The sequence below is a fragment of the Oryza brachyantha genome, chromosome 3 (genome assembly GCF_000231095.2).
Source record: "Oryza brachyantha chromosome 3, ObraRS2, whole genome shotgun sequence".
Lineage (NCBI taxonomy): Eukaryota > Viridiplantae > Streptophyta > Magnoliopsida > Poales > Poaceae > Oryza > Oryza brachyantha.
The window spans coordinates 2,248,430-2,265,864 of record NC_023165.2 but is presented as its reverse complement, the minus strand read 5'-3'; the positions used below and the strand labels follow the sequence as shown (position 1 = coordinate 2,265,864).

Below are 17,435 nucleotides of genomic sequence, written 5' to 3'. Positions count from 1 at the left end.
CGGGTCGCGTCTTGTGCCGTTTGGCCGGTTGCGCGTGCCGCGTGCGTGCGCGAGGGCAGACGGAGGCTCACGTCGTTTCGTTGTTAGGAGAAATAAATAAAAATGCGTTTTTTAAATAAAAAATAATTTACAAATAAAATTTTCATATACGTTTTCATAACAATTCAAAAGCGAAATGTGTAAAAGAAACCATAATGAACAAACCACAAAATTAAGTTCAAAATTAAGTTCTAAAATTCAAATTTTCGCTTATAAGCAGCTGTAACTGCGAATCGATGGAGCCCCGGGTCTCGAATTTCAGGGTTCAATGAAACCGCTGCTGCACAGTAGCACAATTATCCGACAATAATCATGATAATTCGGTAAAAAATCACATGAATTGAATTTTTTTAGGAAAATCATCACAATTTTAAAGAAAATACCATGCAGTTATAGCGATTTTTCACCGTGATTACGATGAAAACAATAATTGTAGAGTCTAAGATGATAATCACGACAATTTTTGCAATATTGATAATCTTAGTTTGTATAAGAAACTATAAAATATGTCGTGATTATCACGATATATCTTTATATTTTTCTTAAAGATTTTTTTTCTAATTTTTTGAAAACATTTTTGAATTCTCCTTATTTTTGCCGAATCAAACCGAAGTTTACTCGTGCCCGTGTGATATGGCAAACGCTGGTCTCGATCGCATCCGCCTCTCTTCTCCAAAGCAACTCCCGTTTCCCCCACGCGGCTGCCGCAGTGCTGCTCCCGAACCCAAAAGTCGCTTTTCGGGTGGCTCGTTAGGGTTCTTTTTTTGCTGCCAATGTCGCACCCGCTTGTCCCCTCCTGGCTCGATTCGGCGGCCGTGGCTGTGGCTGCTTTGCTTTCTGCCGCTACATAACCAGCGCTCGCTCGCGACGCAATGGAGGTGGAGCAGCCGCAGCGGGAGCCGGAGCAGGAGCGGGGGAAGGGGCAACAGGGCGGCGGCGTCGAGCGGTGCGGGCGGCACCCGACCCAGGTCTTCACCGGCGTCTGCTCCTCCTGCCTCATGGAGCGCCTCTCCTCCGTCCGCAACCCTGCCGAAGAGTTGGAGGACGAGATCGTCGAGGTCGGCGCCGACCACGCCGGCGAGGGATCCGGCGCCGACCCCGGCAAGCTGCGGAAGACGCTCATGCTGCTCTTTCAGCTGGACGACTCCTGCAGCGCCGGCGCGGCGCATCCGCCCGAGGCCAAGGATCCCCAGGTCGCCGAATTTGAGGTGGACCCTGGAGGAGGAGGTGGTGGGAATCGAGGGGCCAAGTGGAAGGGCGGGGCGTGGCTCAGGTCGATCTTGCCGAGGAGGGGGATGCGGTGGAGGAGGAAGGAGCCCCCGCGGCCTCCGCGGGAGAGGCCGGTGGATCCGGACGGCGCCGGCGACGATGCGCAGGTGGAGAGGAAGCCGAGCTTCCGGCGCTCCTGCGAGTGGATGGTCTGCCGGGAGCCGGTCAGAGGCTCCCTGGAGCCGCCGCGCCACTCGTGGGACGGCTCGATGGTGGGTAGGGCCTTCGCTTGCTCGTTCGCCTGCTTGGAGGAGCCGCCGCCGCCACCAGATGGGGCGAGGAGGGCGCGCCGGAGCAATGCAGGGGAAACGGCTGCAGAGAGCCGTGCCAGCGTCGCAGAGAGCAGGAATGGGGAGCATTTGGTTGATGCTGCCAGCGAGGGGCGCCATTTCAGTGGAAGGAACTGCGGTGACACCGGGCCGGAGATGGCAATGTCGGGTGTTGGAAGGCGGAGGTCGAACAGGTGGAGCAGGGTGTGGGATCGTAGCATCACTAGCCCACTCAAGGAGTTTGTGAGGAAAGGGGAGCATGTTCTCGAGCGGTCGCTCTCGGAATCAAGGAAGGATACCAGGAGGGGCAGAAATGCGGAGACAGGAGACATGGATTGTGAAATTCAACCTGGACGCAACGGCCATGGTTTGGGCAGAGCAAGCCAAGGTTCATCCAGAAGCTCACAAGCTGCAGCTAACTGGGACGTCCATAATTTCCGCACAGATTGGCTTAGGAGTAAGGGGAATAGGGAATGCAAGATTGGCAGAAGCAGGAGCGTCCATTATACCTCTCCCGGAAACTTGGATAATGGGATGCTGCGGTTTTATCTGACACCAATGAGAAGTGCAAAAAGCGCAAACAGAGGGAGGAGGAGGAATTCACGCTTGTTCTCGAGAGGACTTTTCGGTTTCATTTGAGTGGCTGAAGTAGAATTCTAGCCCTTGCCATGTGTTTTAGAAGATGGCAGCAGTGGAAGCAACTTTTCTTCACAATCTACTTGGTTTCTAAGGACTGGCAGCATAGTAAGTTTTCATACTATTCTTTCTTCTAGGGCATTGTTAAGTCCCAACTTAGAATCAGGAAGTTTCAACATTAGTTGCAGAATTGCTGCTCTATTCTTTTAAGATGTTGTTTATAGATGGAATCTGGACAGAGCTGTGCAGATTAGTATCATAATGTAATTATTTACTTTGATAATAATATATTTGTGCTATTTACTTCTGCTTTTAAAGATAAACGAGGGATTACTTCTTGGTCTGAATTTTCTGTTGTGCTGTTCTTTTGAGGGTCCTTGTACATATCGATTTCTTCAAATACAGATAACTTTCATGCTTACAAATTCTGCGTGCAGCTACTTCACTTGAGTAGTGACTATAAATGGGAAAGGAGGAGAAAATGATGGAGGAGACAAATGGCATTTAGCAGAGACCAGAAAACTGATTTTTTTTAATCACTTCTGTTGCATTAGCCGGCTAAACTATATTTTCAATTGAGATAATTTGCAGGTAGATATATCAAGCTTTGCCCATTTGTTATGGATTGAAGTTCATTATTTTTGTACCTAGACACCCATATAATGAACCATTCTATTCTTTATGCTTAAACAGGATGAGCATGCTGTATCCATTTTTCTATGCTAATCATATATGTTCAACCTGACCAATTTTGATTATTCGGTCAAGTATATGAATTTAATAACTTCGATGGCCCTGCATCAACTTTAGGTTTGGTGGAAGTAGAGCGTATTTGTGAACATATTCCATTCTGTAGTATTGTCTATTTCGGCTTTGGCAGTTTGTACATGAAGCGTTGTTTAGCAAATAATTTCAGTTATTAGTTTCCCCGAAAGCTCAACTTAAGAAGTTTGGTACTAGTACACGCTACTGACTGATCCGACACATAAATAAACCTGGACCATTTCTATTTCTTGAGTTAACTGTCAGTAAATGAGTCCAACCACTGTAGTACTGCATGAAAGTTTTTCAGGTTGCAGAGAATTGAGAGTTCTCATCCCACGCGTTTGGTGTATACTGATGTGATGATGCTGGTCCCTGCGCTTTTCAGTTCTCTTTCGATTGATAGCTTGCCGGTCAGGCAGGGAATTCGCCAAAGTTGATTTTTCAGTTCACACAATCAAATCACTCTTAAGCAATTGTAATCTACTATAGTATATTCTGCTACTCCGGCGTCATAAAATGTACTCAATTATTGCAAAATGCAAGCATCTTTGAAAAATTGATTCTTATCTCAAATCACTCTTAAGCAATTGTAATCTACTATAGTTTTAGCACTGCATGTTCTACCCCCTCACTCCATCCATTTCTCACTTAGGTCGTGTTTAGTTTACAAAAACTTTTTTGTAAAAACATCACATCAAAATTTTGAACACATATTTGAAGTATTAAACATACTTTAATTACAAAACAAATTTCAGATTTCGCCTGAAAACCGCCAGACGAATCTTTTGAGTCTAATTAATTCGTCATTAGCACATATTGGTTACTGTAGCTCTTATGACTAATGACATCTTAATTAGGCTCAAAAGATTAGTCTCACAATTTCTCCCATAACTGTGTAATTAGTTTTAGTGTTCATATATATTTAATGCTTCATTTAGGTATCCAAAGATTTGATGTGATGTTTTTAGAAAAAGTTTTTGATAACTAAACAGTGCCTTAATAAGTGAAGTCATAGTTTTTTGTTCTCAATCTTAATTCATATTAAACTATTTAGAAATAATTATATTTTGGAACTAACGTAGCAGCTACCTAGGATAGGATTTGATCATCCTAGACAGCTATGTTTTAGGATGGAGGAAATGTACCATATTTGCTTTAGGATTTCTCTTTTCCTTTTATTTTTTTTCATGAATGTGATACCCTGCACTATGTAACAGAAATAACTCCCTTTTAGTTGTTACTGAATATGACATTTGCGGAGCTATGTACTACCTTCGTTTTATAATGCAAGATTTTTAACTTTTCTTGATTGTAGTGTTTGACCATTCGTCTTATTTAAAAATTTAGTATAAATATAAAAAATAACAAGTCGTGCTTAAAGTTCCTTTGATAATAAAGTAATCGCGAGCAAAAATAAATAATATTTTCATAATTTTATAAATAAAACAAATGATCAAAATTAAAAAAAAAAGTCAAACATCTTACGTTATGAAATGAAGACAGTATATAGGAAGCCTACATCTAATTTTCATATAGGCTGATAACCTAAAAAGAATGACCCATATTTGTGCACGGAGGACCTGGAAACGTTATTTCGGAAGAAGAAAAATGGCGATATACTAGTACATTTCAAACATGTACAGATACAGTACAGAAGGGGATCACCGATACGAATGAAATGAGCCATTCGGTCTTGTGACAATGGTTGGTTAGCCACGCATTCTGGAGCTCGTCAACAGCTCACTTCAGAAGATGGCCAAAACGGCATGGCCGGGCACACTGGTCCTCGTCGCCGGCGTCCTCCTGTGCGCGGCCGTCGAGGTGGCGGTGGGGGCGAAGCGGGTGTCCATCTCCGACGACCTGCGCGACGTGGTGGACGACGAGGAGGACGACGAGTGGCGCCACTGGGGCGCGGCGGCGCCCGCGCGGGACGACGGCCCGCCGCCGGACCTGTCACGCATGGATCCGGCCGCCCTCCAGGCCGAGCTCCTCCGCCGCCACGCCGGTCCCTCGTTCGGCTTCGTCAAGCTCCGCCTCGGCGTTCGCCGCTCCCAGGTGGGGCCTTCGATCTTCGATCGCCATGCGCCATAGGTTCCTGCCTCCTCTGCCGATTAAAAATCTCAACTTTTTTCTTCCCCCTCGCAGGATGAGGTGTTTGGAATCGCGACGAGGTGGACTAATGTGCTGCGTACTGGATCGGTGGCAGCCAAGTTCGTGGCCGTCGATTTCGGCACACTCATGTTCACCATGGACAGAGGGCAAGACATTGCAGAGGTAGGAAGAACCGTTCGTTTAATCGTTTTCAATGTTCAATTTCGTGATCAGGTTAAGCAAGATTAAAAACTTCCATGGCATTGAGATTAATTTCAGAAGGGATTAAGAACTCTACCACTATCTTATCCGTTACATTGTTCAGAGAACTGATAATGATATCTTTCTCCTCTGTGCTTTTTTCCCCTCTAGTTGAAAGAGTTTATTTTGAGCCAGCCAGAGGCTTACGAGTTCAAGATTGGGGATCAAGTTTTCCGAAGGCCAGGAGACCCACCCCTTGATCAAGTTGTCGAGATGCTGCAGAAACAGAAGAGCCAAGATTCTGACTCGCGTCCGTACAAGTCTAGAGTTGAGCTATAGATTTACTCATCAGAATCACTGTTGCTTTTCTTGTTGATGGTCTTTGCTATTTCTTTTTCCTGAGAAGAGAACAGGCAACAAGTCTTTGGCAGAATGGTTTTTTCATCTCCTTTCCGGTCCCGGGATTGCTGTGGTGTTGAGTCACTGAATGCCGTGTTACCGTGACGATGTTTATGAACGATTACCAGCATAAGTACCCATTGTTTCTGCAGTTCTTGGTGGCACACTACAATTCTTCTTCTTTGAGAGGAATGCACTATATAATCCAGATGTTACTTGAGAATTAAATTCAGTAGATTATCCCGTCGCATTTTGAACTGGACCGTGTAGGCTGACACCGCAGCCGGCGCGACTTGTAGCGAGAGGCCGAAAACTCCCACTGGGCCCATCTTGGCTCGCACATTGGATCGCAACAACTGTAGCGACATAAACGGGAGATGTATTTTTCATCTTTTGAGTGGATGTCCAGATGATATACAACTAATTATTAAATTTTTTAATAAGATAGATAAATATGATATATAGAAATGTTTTAGTATATTATAGTATAAAATTTAAATAGTAGAAATGATTATAGCGTGGAACCGTGGGAGCTAGTAGAAGAATGGTGTGTTAGCAATTACAGAATTAACTAACCGACTTGACTAGTCGACTGTGATGCATCATGCATGGCGTAATCACAGAGACCACCAACAGCGACGCCATTGGTTGCCAGTGAAAGACCAGTAGCGTAGCAGATACCACCTGCCGCCAACAGTAAACACGCCTGTGTCCAACGCGTCGTTTCCTCTACAAGCGACGTTACTACGTTAGTTAATACCCTGCAAATTGACTCTACTTCACTACAATGTCATGCCAAGGAAACAAGGAATATGTCCATACTTAGCAATAGCTAGCTGCTCTACTCCTACAGTGTGTTATAGCATAGCATAGCATCCTCTCTTTTTTTCCTCCATTTTTGAAGATCAAGTTGTTCCGAGAAACGCGAGATATTTTATTGTCCATTTCTTGAAGCAAAATGCCGATCAAAATCCGAACGAACAAGAAAAAAAGATCTTTCAGGTAGCCAGCCGCCACCTGCGGTTTATTGATTCATCAAGTGGCTACGCATGCATACGAGCATATCTGGGCGAAAAAAGCGTATAATATTTTGCATCCATGGGGGAAGAAGCGACGGTAGCTTTCGCTGCGGGAGAAGAGAAGAAGAAAGAACTCGCGAATTCGGCTTTGCGATCGATCGCGACTTGTCTTGGCCAGACGCAATCCCCCCCGCGCGCGGGTTTCCCGCATCCACGCGCGGCGCGGCGCGACGCCACGACGGCGCGGCGGCCGCGGCCGCGGCCGCGGGCCACAAGCAACGGAGATTGAGATATCGATCCGCGCGCGCGCGGGTGGGGCCCACCGAGCTGGACCCACCTGCCACGTACTTCCTCGGTTAAAAAACCAATTCTCTAGTTTGATCATCCGTCTTATTTGAAAATTTTTAAAAAACTAGAAAAAAATTAATCACACGTAAAATACTATTTATGATTTATCATCTAATAAAAACAAAAATATTAATTGTAAAAAAAATTTAAATAAGACGAGGAGTCAAAAATTATAGGTAAAAAATTAAAAATTCGTTTATCTTGGACGGAGGGAGCCGAGTACATCTCATCCACTGCTGCCAATCCAACGCGCCGGATCACCCTGTTCTTTTTCCGATAATGCATTTTGGATTTTCGTTGATTCGCTCTTAAACCTTCTAAATAGTGTATTTTATGTAAAAATTTCTCTACAGTAGTTCATATTATTTAATTTTTCTGAATCTTCTTCTTTTTACCTGGTACTTCCTCCCGCCAAAAATATTTGTTATTTACGATAGAATTTGTTCCGACTTTTAAAATTCCAACAAATAATTATGTGTTAAAATATATTATAAAAACTAGTAACTTTAAGATATTATAATAGTACTTTTTGAGAAAAATCTATTTATGGCATTTGTGTTGTATTTAAACTAATTAAGTATTTTAGAAATAATCAATGGTCAGAATTTTAAAACTTTGACCAAATCTTATCAAAATGACAAACATTTCGACGGATGAAGTACTAGTTAATTTAACCATTTATATTCTCAAATCAAATACGAGCTATTAAAATCCACAAGTTTTAATGGGAAAAGAACTAACACCGCCGGCGTACTGGTGCTAGTAGTATGCAAGCTACAGACTAGTGGGTTCTAGCGCGTCCGCGTGGGAGGGAAGCGGCTAGCTGATCGATGAAGCCGTCGATTCGATGCGATGCGATGTGGTTTGGTTTCCGTTTGAGTGATTGCCAACCATTTGGGCTTCCTTCCAAGTTTCGTCCAGATCGATCAGACTTGTCGTCGTGCCCAAGGGATAATATCTGCGTCGATCGAGCGATCCGGCATCGAGGCTGCGCTTTATAAGCGTCAATATCCATCGGCCACCACCTTCACTTCCCTCCTCATCACTTTGACCGGGAGAACCTGCAAACGTAGCTACTTTCGCCGCCTTGCATTGCATGCTCGATCAGCAAGAAAACAAGAAGAAGAAGAAAAAAAAACTATTAGCTTGTGGCAGTCTTGCAGCACCAGCAAACGACGGCATTTTTTTTTTTTGATTGGATTCTACAGTGCAGCGTCAGGAGAAAGCACTAGCTCGAGTAATGGGCGCCACGTTCAAGTGCTTTCGAGGGTGCGTTGAGCCAGACGATCAACAAGGTAAACATGCAGATAGATGTACATTCTCTGATAGTTTAGTTTACGTCGTGCATGCATCCTGTTCCATGTTAATTATTTTGAATTGCTAGGGGCACATCTTTTCACCTTTTCTTTGTTTATAAATCAAAATTTAAATTTTCAATTTTAAATTTAGAGTTAATTTTAGATTTTTCATTGTGTATTATTTTTTAGCAATTGCTTTTAGATCGCTAAGAACACCTATGTAAAAATTGTCTTCACAAATATTTTTTATAAACAAATATACCCTGCTAGTGTTCAATTAGTATTGGAGTTGGCCAGCATTGTATCTCTAATATGTTTGCATCGCGTGCAAGGACGTAACACATGGTAGGTCAGTCACTGTCTGGTGGGTCCCCAACGGCCGATGGAAATTTAAATTATAAAAAAACAAAAGTCACAATGACACGAGGCTCTGTCGGAGCCAGCCAACCGGTAGCGTCTATGCATGCATTCGTACAGGAGCACGGCAAAGACAAAGCTAGCTGCAATCGCTTTGCTTTGACACATGTTTACTAGCTAGCTAGCCATTCATCTCAAACTGGCCCAAATCACACGCATCGGTATAAAAAACCATTAGTGTAATATGCATCAACCATGAACATTGCATCTCTGCGTGTGCTTGCAACCGATCAATCGAGGAGAGAATTCATGGTTGGCATAACGTTCGGTTGTTTCGGTGCATGCATGCATCGTCATGCTCAAGAAGGTAAATACTAGCTTGCAATTTGCAAACATCATCGAGATTTTAAGCTGCATTTCATAGTTAAGATGCATGGTTTTGAAGGGTATATGGTAGTGAAGTTTCGGTAATATTTCTTGGCGATTTCGTCGTGTGATCGTCTGATCGATGATGAAATGGTGCAGTGCACGACCCGGCCAAGTCGATGGTGGCGCCGTCGTCGTCGAGCTTCGACTTCCGGGAGGAGTACACGAGCGCGTTCCGCACCGAGTCGTACAACGACTTCTGGGCGCGCGTCCTGGACATCACGCTCGCGCACGGCGCCGGCCTGGTGCCGCGCCCCGGCGGCGGCGGCGCCGGCGGTGGCACGGCGTCCAAGCGCCTCCCCTCCTACCGCGTCTTCGCCGAGCACCTGCTCGAGCCGGACCAGCGCGCGGTCGCCGTGGCGCTCGCGTCGGCGCGCGGGAGCCGGCTCCGCCCCGACGTCCGCGGCCTCCTCGCCGCCTACTACGCCGAGACGGCGAACGCCTCCTACCTGTGCAGCCACCTGCTCAGGGACATCGAGCAGATACGCCTCCGGTACCGCCCGCTCAAGCAGACGCTCCGCAAGCTGGCGTCCGACGTCGGCGTGTCCGGCCTCGCCGACGTCTCGGCGGCGCTCGGCCAGCCGTTCACCGCGCTGGCGGCGTCGCAGGGGAGGCTCCGGGAGGTGCAGCGCGGCTCGGCGGAGCTGCTCAAGAGCCTCGACGCCGGCAGGAAGAAGGCGCGGCTGAGGATCAAGAGCATCGCGCGGCTGAGGCAGGCGCTCTCGGCGTCCTTCCTCACGGTCGTCGCCGTCGTGGCCGTCGTCGGCGCCTGCATCGGCGTGCACATCCTGGCGGCGTTCGCGGCGTTCCCGATGATGTCGCCGGCGTGGCTGGGGCGGTTCCTCTCCGGCCGGGCGGCGCGGCGTGCCCTGGTGCAGCTGGAGGCCGCGGCCAAGGGCACGTACATACTCAACCGGGACATGGACACGATAAGCCGGCTGGTGGCGCGGGTGCGCGACGAGGGGGAGCACATGCTGGCGCTGCTGCAGCTGTGCGTGGAGCACCGCGGCGCGGCGGCCGGCGGCAAGGGGAGGCTGGTGCAGGAGGTGCTGAGGCAGCTGAGCAAGAACGAGGAGAGCTTCAGGCAGCAGCTGGACGACCTCGAGGAGCACCTCTTCCTGTGCTTCATGACCATCAACAAAGCCAGGATCATGGTGATGAACTTCTTAGCTGCTGCAAGGTAGAGCTCGGGATGAACAGGAAGAAGATAACACATTTTAGTCTTTGCACACAACAACATTAGTTTTCTTTTCCTTAGTACAGAAAAATGATAAAAAGATATCATTTGGCCTTTCTGGTTTTGCTTTATTCTTTTTGTACATATATACACACTGCTTGTTGCAGCATTATAGGCAAGAACCTGAATGGTCTTTTGTGTATCAACTTGCATCTGTTGATCCCAATATATTACGAAGCTAAAAAAGAGAAGGCATGCCTAAAGGAGAATTACACAAGACGATAGGAGAAAATAATATCTTATCCAAATATTGGAGCTTTAGGTGCATATCTTTTGGTTTAGTGGAGGAATAAGTGAAAAAAACATATTTGCAAATGAAAAATAATTTGTGAATAAAATTTTTATATACATGTTTTTAGTAATCTAAAAGCTAAGGCTGAAAAATCTACTATGAAAAAACTCTAAAATTAACTTCAAATTTAAGGTAAAAAATTCATATTTTGACTTATAAACTTCAGCATAAGTGAAAACACGAGGGTGTTATTCATTCAACGCCAAGTATATGCATATTTACGGAACAAATGTTGAACGCAAAGGCCCTCGATGAAGGTTTACCACTTGGTCAATTTTGCCATTTTAAAATGAAGTTGCTTTTGCTTACAGAAGTACACAATAAGGTGAATTTAAAAAATTGTCACAAGTGCCACCAAAACTTGAACAGCTGCTAAGCATCCGGCAAACATGCCAAGTTGTAGGCCGAACTGAAATTAAATACCATCCAATGTAGTGAGGAGTAAATTCAAACGGGTGAAATTCTATTTCCAGGCATTTTTGTATCCACCCGTCCAATCTTTGACGGTGGCCAGATGAGGTGGGTCACCCTCCCCTTAATTAGACCTAAAGGGATCTGAAAAACAAAAAAAGAAATTAAGTCGCACTAGTGCAACATACAGCGAAGTAATTATTAAGCGTGAAGAAAATATTATTTCGTGTTAGCACTTTATATTATTTTGAGGCACCAGTATGATACGTTGGAGTTCTTCATCGTGAAAGAGTCAAGATTCAAGGTTGAAAAGTTAAAATATATTACTCGACCAATTGAATATATTTCTATGCCCGCCAAAAATTACTACCCAACCTAAAAAGGGGAATTTGCGGAGCTGCTCCTTCGCAATTTAGAATTTGACACTTATATCTATGACTTGTGGCACCAGGCCCTCTATGCTAGTGAATTATTGAGTGCCGGCAGATACTAAATCTTCTCAATCAAAAGAAATCACAAAGTCCAAACTCTTTGGTAGAAGCCTTAAGCTTCAGGACTAGAGAATTCAGGAATCAGCAATTCAGTATGAAAGCCATAGTTTAGACAAGACATGACTATTTGGTATAGCAACCAAGGTTTAGATCATGAACAAAAGAGTGATCAAACAAAGTTGGTTCGTAAATTCATTCTCAAACTAGATTGCAGCACACTGCATATGAGGAAATTGATATGACTTGTCAAGTCTAAACCCTTTCACTAATTGTGCTTGACCTCTGGGCGCCATTGGATATGCTGGTATGTAGTTATGTACTAATATAGGTTTCCCTAATTATCACATTTTTTTGTAATCCTTGTTTTAGTTCCTTTCTCTGTTATGTTTGGTATCTAGTTAACTTCAGTATAGTCCACATTGTTTCTATTGGTAGGGACCAAGAATGTTCAAATATCACAGGCTACAATTATGATGTGATAATTTTTGTTTCGGATCCCACATGCAGCACTTTCCAACAGGTAAGAAAGACACTATAGCATGTTGTAATAATCAGGAGGCTTGTAATTCAAGTACTATGGTTTACTAACAAATCATGATTATTCAGCAAATCTTAGCAAAACATAGCAACTGGGCAAAGGGAGCACAGTAAAGATGAAAATTGACAACTATGCCAAATTGGTTATTATAACTTAGTTAAAGACAATCTTGGACCTGCTGATTGCAAAGTGCAGCCATAACTTTAAGTGGTATGTAATTTTAGAGCACACACATCAAGTGATATTAAAATGCTCTTCTCTGCCAGCATGTACACATGACTACATAGAAAAAGCAATCATTTTCAATTTGAAACAGTGTTCAGCATCAAAGAACTGTGAAAAAGAAGAAGTTTCATTCTTAATAAAAATAAGGACAGTGAGGTAAAGCCATCAAATTCTTTGCACCAGTACAAGTGGTGGTAACTCGCTTCTTTTGTTGTCTGATTTGTACCACATATCCCAAGTACCAGTAATGTTGGTACTGAACATCAAAATATGGCAAAATTCTATCAGGGGACAATCAAGCTGCTAACACATAATTACATGAATAGTAGTGAAAAGCAGCAAAAGCATAATTAAGTTTGCCTAAACAACTAGACTTCAATGCTAACTCAGGTAAACCAAACTGAAGTGAAATTATCATATTAGTGTTGTAAGTTGGACTGAAGTTAAACAGAATAAGAAAAGAGCTGGAGTAACTTACTGGGCCAAATGACCTCGAATCCCAACTGCGAGCAGCATTATCACCTTCAACCCAGCAGTGCCCTTCTGGGATCTTAATCATATCAGGAGACCCAGGGAGATGCATCCACTCCCCAGGTAGCGCAATCAATCTCTTAACAAACAACTCCCTATAATCACTAGGGCACCTGCAATCATGCACTGAATAATCAGATTTGCGGCATCGATCAAGCGAGGTTGAGACATTTCCTCAATTCCCACGCACACTCACTTGAACACGACAACATCACCATGGGAGAACTGGTACTTCTCAAGGCAGCTCCTTTCTGCTAGCACTACATCACCTGGTTCCAACAACCTGGTCAGCACACATAAGAAGAACACAGAAGAAATCTCTGAATATGGAGTACAGAATCATCCAAACTGTCCATGCCTGGTTGAAACCGGCACAAATCACTTAGCATTCTCCATACCTCGCAAGGAGCTACTGGCCGCTGTAAAAGTGGGATGCATCGAATCGCCCGTCACTGAAATTACGGTTGCATATCGATCGGAAATGGTGAAACCGACCAAATACCATGCTAAAGTCCTCTTCGCGATTAACCAAAGATGGTTGCGGGTTCCCATACCCAAACCACCCGCTCAAGCAGCGGTACAGGTAGCAGCGAGCGCGCGAAGCATCAGCGGTGGAATCACTGGAGAAGAGAGAGAGAGAGAGAGAGAGAGAGAGAGAGAGAGAGAGAGAGAGAGAGAGAGATGCGGCGCGTTAGTATACCACGGGTGAGACGCGCGGGCGGCTAACCTAAAACGAATGGGACACGAGGTAGATCAGGACGAAGCGAGGCCTCGGCGCCGGCGGAAGCTTTCCCGAAAATCTTACCCCCGGATGGACGTGGATCTCCAGGGGAGGGGCGTGCGCTCCCGTGGTGGTGACCGGAGCAGAACGGCGGCGGCGGCGGTGTTTGGGTTGGGGAAGAGAGCTCACTTGGTTAGTCGTCGGGAAGAGATGAGAAGGCGCTGATCGTTTTCGCTGGCCGTCCGATCGTGAAACCAACGGTGGATATGACAACACGTGGACCAGTTGCGACCCGAACCAGCGGCCTGCGTGCGTCCCGTCTCGACGGAGCCAACCACCGGCGGCGGCGGCGACCGCCCCACGCCCGGGGGACGTCGAGCGCCAATCTGCCTCCGCCGCGCTCGTGCCTTCCCGCCCGCCGCCTTCCTCTCCTCTCCCGCCTGGTAAGCCCTACCCCCTCCTCTCCCGCCTTCAGCTCCCACGCTAAGCATCGACTGAACCCTTGATTGAACCAGGCTTCGCGGGGAGAGTCTGGACTAGGTTTGTGCTGTCGGATCGGAATGTTTCGTTCCTCTGTATTCTGCAGTGGTGAGTTTAAGCACGAATGCGCGATGCTATCATGGATTTTTGCCAAGGGTTTTAGGGTTTTGTGAGCGGTGAAGCCTCAGATTGAATATAGGTTCCCTTCGAAGCTATAATTTCGTATTTGATCACCGTACGTAGAGATCCATATAGAGGTGTTGGTTCAGCCTAACGATTATATCGACGCAGGGCAGCAGCCGCAGTGCGTAATACTACTATATTATACAATGCCGTTGCTTACTAAGTTTCCGGAATGGCTAATAGATTATACAATGCCATTTTTCCATGGCCTTATTATGTCATGTTTAAACATGTGTATAGGTAATTGGTTGGATTTGAAGTGATGGGATATTTGTTAACTTTTGGGAAGCTTCTACTTAACTTGAGTTAAGCATTACTGCATGATTTGAGGTGGGGAGGGGGTAGTTCTGCCTTTGCTTGCAATCTAGGTTCTGAGCTATCTTTTGATTATTATTATTTTTTTTGAGAAGGACAATCTTTATCCGGCCTCTATGTCTAACCGGATATATACAACCTTGCCTCTCAAATAATCAATCTGAAATTCGCTCCTATATAGATTTAAACTCAGGACCTTGAGATATTACTCAGGTCACTGTAACCACTAGACTACATTACAATACAATCAGTTATTACTTGCTTTTACCAGTTTTGGTGGTAGTGAACCCTAAGGTGTGTTTGCAAATCTATTAACTACTCCCTCCGGTTTTGATATCCTTTGTACTGGAAACCTTGTTTCATTTAGTCCCTTTATTGCAAGCTCAACTGTCTGGTATAAACATTCTATAATGCTATCATAATGTTGTAAATATGATATGCTTTACCATCTTTTATTTGGTGAAATCTGAAGTTTCTAGGGATGGTTTCTGAGCTCAGCTGTATTATTGGGAGGAGAGATAACAATAGTTGCATTCTTACAGTTGTGCATTCCGCTGTATCTTTTGGGCATGGACTCATGATCACCAAAATTTCCAAGGAGAAGTCCTGATGATTCCAAGGATAAGGACTCCGAGAGAAACAGGGAAAGAGATGAAAAGAATGAGAAATTCATCAAGAACATATGGCTCTGAGACTGATTGCAAGGAAAGGTGGGATAGCAATAAGAGGAAGTGTTCTGCCATGTGGGAGAATCTGGTTGACAATAGCAGATCAGTGGATGGCAGTCATGGAACTGAATTTCATGGTGTTAACAGATGTTACTCAGGATAAAGCTGTAGAGATAAAAGATATTTTGCATGATGGAGTTGGAAAAAGTGACTACGCGTAATGGCAGCTAGACTTGGACAGTGAAAGAAGGATGGTACAGGAGATAAACCAAGAGTGGATGTCCACAGAGATGATAAATTAGACAGCATGAGGAACAGAAACTGGACCAACAGGGATCTCCTTCCAATTGCCAAGAGAGATATGACTGGAGATGGGATATTGGTGGCTGCTGGCGCACCAGGATTTTCGAAAGAACTACAGGAAATCTTTCGATACCTGCTTCATGCTTGTTACTCTGCTGATTTGGAAGGAAAGGAACAGAAGAGTATTTGAAGGAAGATCCTGTACAGCAGGGCAATTATTCCTCATAATCAAAGAGGAGATCACAATATGGAAGGAAGCAGGGGTGTTTAAACCCAATGATGAGTAGTTTCCTCTAGAAGTGTGTTATTTGCTAGATGAGTAGCTGGTCATCCTGATCGACAGCTTTCTGTCGAATTGTGTAATCTGTATTGTTTGGTCTCTCTATGTTAATGAAATTGTTCGGTTGGTTCCTCTGGCCAACCCAGCCAAAGAAACTGGATCAACAAAACACGGGAGCCTGAACGATCTAATGACTATTTGAGGAATTGTCAGTGGCAAGATTCAAAGAGGTAGCCGACTTTGAATGGACAAATGCATGGGAAAGACTAGCTGGTGGGAGTTTCCATGGGCGAGCTGGTTACCAGTGAGATTCTAGCGGGTAATCGGGTAGATCTGAAAGTATTGGAAGTTCTTCAACCTATGGAGGTCAGTATGACAGGTCTGATTCAATGGAGATCTGGCCAAATAACAATCTTGATTTTGGACGATATGGCTCTGTTTCTGGAGGAAGATATGACATGTGATCTCATCAGGATGTAAAACCTGTAACAAATGGTGATAAATGCACTAATCCTGAAGCAGATCAAAGTGGTAATACCAGCATGATTTCTCAATTTCCTCAATAAGGTCCAAAGTGGTAGACCCTCCAGAGGAGGAAGGGGTAGACCAAATGGAAGAGGTTCTCAAAGAGTTGGAGTCACACTACCATTATGCTCCCCTCCTTTTGGTCCTCTTGGTCTGCCACGAGGACCAATGCAACATATTGGGCCAAATATTCTCTTCTACCTGATGTTTTTGCGCCACCATTTCCTGGGCCTCTTGTGTGGCCTGGGGCACAAGATGTTGATGTGAATATGCTTTCTGTTCCACCCAACTTTCCCATCCCTCCAGTTGCTGCTAAACATAGAGACTCTCCAAGTATGGGAGCTGGACCTGGTCATAATATTCACTTAAACCAAATTGGCTCTGGAATATGTGCTCCAACAAATGTGTTCCGATTGAGTTTCCATCAATTGGGCACGCGTCATGAAATGGCACATGACAAACCGCCTGCTGGTGGTGGTTGGACACCACATAGAAACAGTGGACCAATCAGAAAAGCTCCCTCAGGGGGTGGAGAATGATTACTCACAGAACTTTGTCGACACTGGCATGCGACCTCAAGATATTACTGGATCTTACAAGCATCGCAGAGGACTATCCAAAATCGAGAGAACTCATACAGAGGAAAGATGAAATTGTTGCCAAGTCTGCTTCGCCACCAATGTGTCATAAGTGTGATCTGATTCAACATGTTCTTTCTCCAGAATTTGTCTTCCTTTGGATCAAATGGTATAGGTCTTGAACAATGCCATCACTGTTTAAAGAAGGTGAGGTGGGTTTTAGTAGTTCTGCAATTATTCTTTATAGTAACGACCATTTTATTGGTGGTACCATTTTATCGGTTTACAGAAAGGCCATCCAGGCTTCTGTTGTCGTCTATGAAACATGATAAACACATTACGCTTCATTCACATATTTATGATTGGTTCTGGGTTTGCATCTCAAAGATTAGTTTGCATAAAGTCCAATTTTCCTTGAATATCCATTTATTCAAGAGCCATAAATGATTTCACCTAGTAGTTTTTTTTTTTCAAATCAACTTGTGGATGAAATGCTTTAATAAAGGGTGAACCTGACTGAACTGTGACAATATTTGCTGG

At 44.6% G+C, this 17,435-nt stretch overlaps 4 protein-coding genes and 1 pseudogene across 5 annotated transcripts; 4 read left to right on the top strand and 1 right to left on the bottom strand.

Moving 5' to 3' along the window:
- The first annotated feature begins 749 nt into the window (after positions 1-749).
- LOC102709913 lies at positions 750-2,560 on the top strand. Its single transcript, XM_040522285.1, has one exon. It carries the CDS (start codon positions 912-914, stop codon positions 2,214-2,216), a length of 1,305 nt encoding a protein of 434 aa, XP_040378219.1. The 5' UTR covers positions 750-911; the 3' UTR covers positions 2,217-2,560.
- A 2,084-nt stretch (positions 2,561-4,644) lies between these two features.
- Positions 4,645-5,924, top strand: LOC102704957. Its single transcript, XM_015835091.2, has 3 exons — positions 4,645-5,033; positions 5,124-5,252; positions 5,442-5,924. Exons 1-3 carry the CDS (start codon positions 4,731-4,733, stop codon positions 5,607-5,609), a joined length of 600 nt encoding a protein of 199 aa, XP_015690577.1. The 5' UTR covers positions 4,645-4,730; the 3' UTR covers positions 5,610-5,924.
- A 2,163-nt stretch (positions 5,925-8,087) lies between these two features.
- Positions 8,088-10,500, top strand: LOC102709633 (UPF0496 protein 3). Of its 2 annotated transcripts, none has more exons than XM_040522566.1 (2): positions 8,088-8,331; positions 9,217-10,500. In XM_040522566.1, the coding sequence occupies exons 1-2, from the start codon at positions 8,277-8,279 to the stop codon at positions 10,299-10,301; spliced, it is 1,140 nt and encodes a 379-aa protein (XP_040378500.1). In that variant the 5' UTR covers positions 8,088-8,276; the 3' UTR covers positions 10,302-10,500. The 2 variants fall into 2 exon arrangements, with proteins under 2 accessions (XP_040378500.1, XP_040378501.1); XM_040522567.1 differs by lacking the exon at positions 8,088-8,331 and adding an exon at positions 8,993-9,058.
- A 353-nt stretch (positions 10,501-10,853) lies between these two features.
- Positions 10,854-14,000, bottom strand: LOC102704681 (mitochondrial inner membrane protease subunit 2-like). Its single transcript, XM_006649339.3, has 5 exons — positions 13,648-14,000; positions 13,241-13,462; positions 13,039-13,111; positions 12,790-12,955; positions 10,854-11,201 (listed from the first exon to the last, which is right to left on the bottom strand). The coding sequence occupies exons 2-5, from the start codon at positions 13,392-13,394 to the stop codon at positions 11,094-11,096; spliced, it is 501 nt and encodes a 166-aa protein (XP_006649402.1). The 5' UTR covers positions 13,395-13,462; positions 13,648-14,000; the 3' UTR covers positions 10,854-11,093.
- A 1,223-nt stretch (positions 14,001-15,223) lies between these two features.
- Positions 15,224-17,224, top strand: LOC102709352 (annotated as a pseudogene).
- The last annotated feature ends 211 nt before the right edge of the window (positions 17,225-17,435 follow it).

Excerpts from the sequence above, each read along its gene's own strand:
- LOC102709913 (XM_040522285.1), top strand. The coding sequence starts at position 912 with ATGGAGGTGGAGCAGCCGCAGCGGGAGCCGGAGCAGGAGCGGGGGAAG.
- LOC102704957 (XM_015835091.2), top strand. The coding sequence starts at position 4,731 with ATGGCCAAAACGGCATGGCCGGGCACACTGGTCCTCGTCGCCGGCGTC. Across the intron at positions 5,034-5,123 it reads TCGGCGTTCGCCGCTCCCAG|GATGAGGTGTTTGGAATCGC; the intron begins GTGGGGCCTTCG and ends TCCCCCTCGCAG. Across the intron at positions 5,253-5,441 it reads GAGGGCAAGACATTGCAGAG|TTGAAAGAGTTTATTTTGAG; the intron begins GTAGGAAGAACC and ends TTTCCCCTCTAG.
- LOC102709633 (XM_040522567.1), top strand. The coding sequence starts at position 9,001 with ATGGTTGGCATAACGTTCGGTTGTTTCGGTGCATGCATGCATCGTCAT. Across the intron at positions 9,059-9,216 it reads GCATCGTCATGCTCAAGAAG|TGCACGACCCGGCCAAGTCG; the intron begins GTAAATACTAGC and ends GAAATGGTGCAG.
- LOC102704681 (XM_006649339.3), bottom strand. The coding sequence starts at position 13,394 with ATGGGAACCCGCAACCATCTTTGGTTAATCGCGAAGAGGACTTTAGCA. Across the intron at positions 12,956-13,038 it reads GGTGATGTTGTCGTGTTCAA|GTGCCCTAGTGATTATAGGG; the intron begins GTGAGTGTGCGT and ends GCATGATTGCAG. Across the intron at positions 11,202-12,789 it reads ATTCGAGGTCATTTGGCCCA|ATCCCTTTAGGTCTAATTAA; the intron begins GTAAGTTACTCC and ends TTTGTTTTTCAG.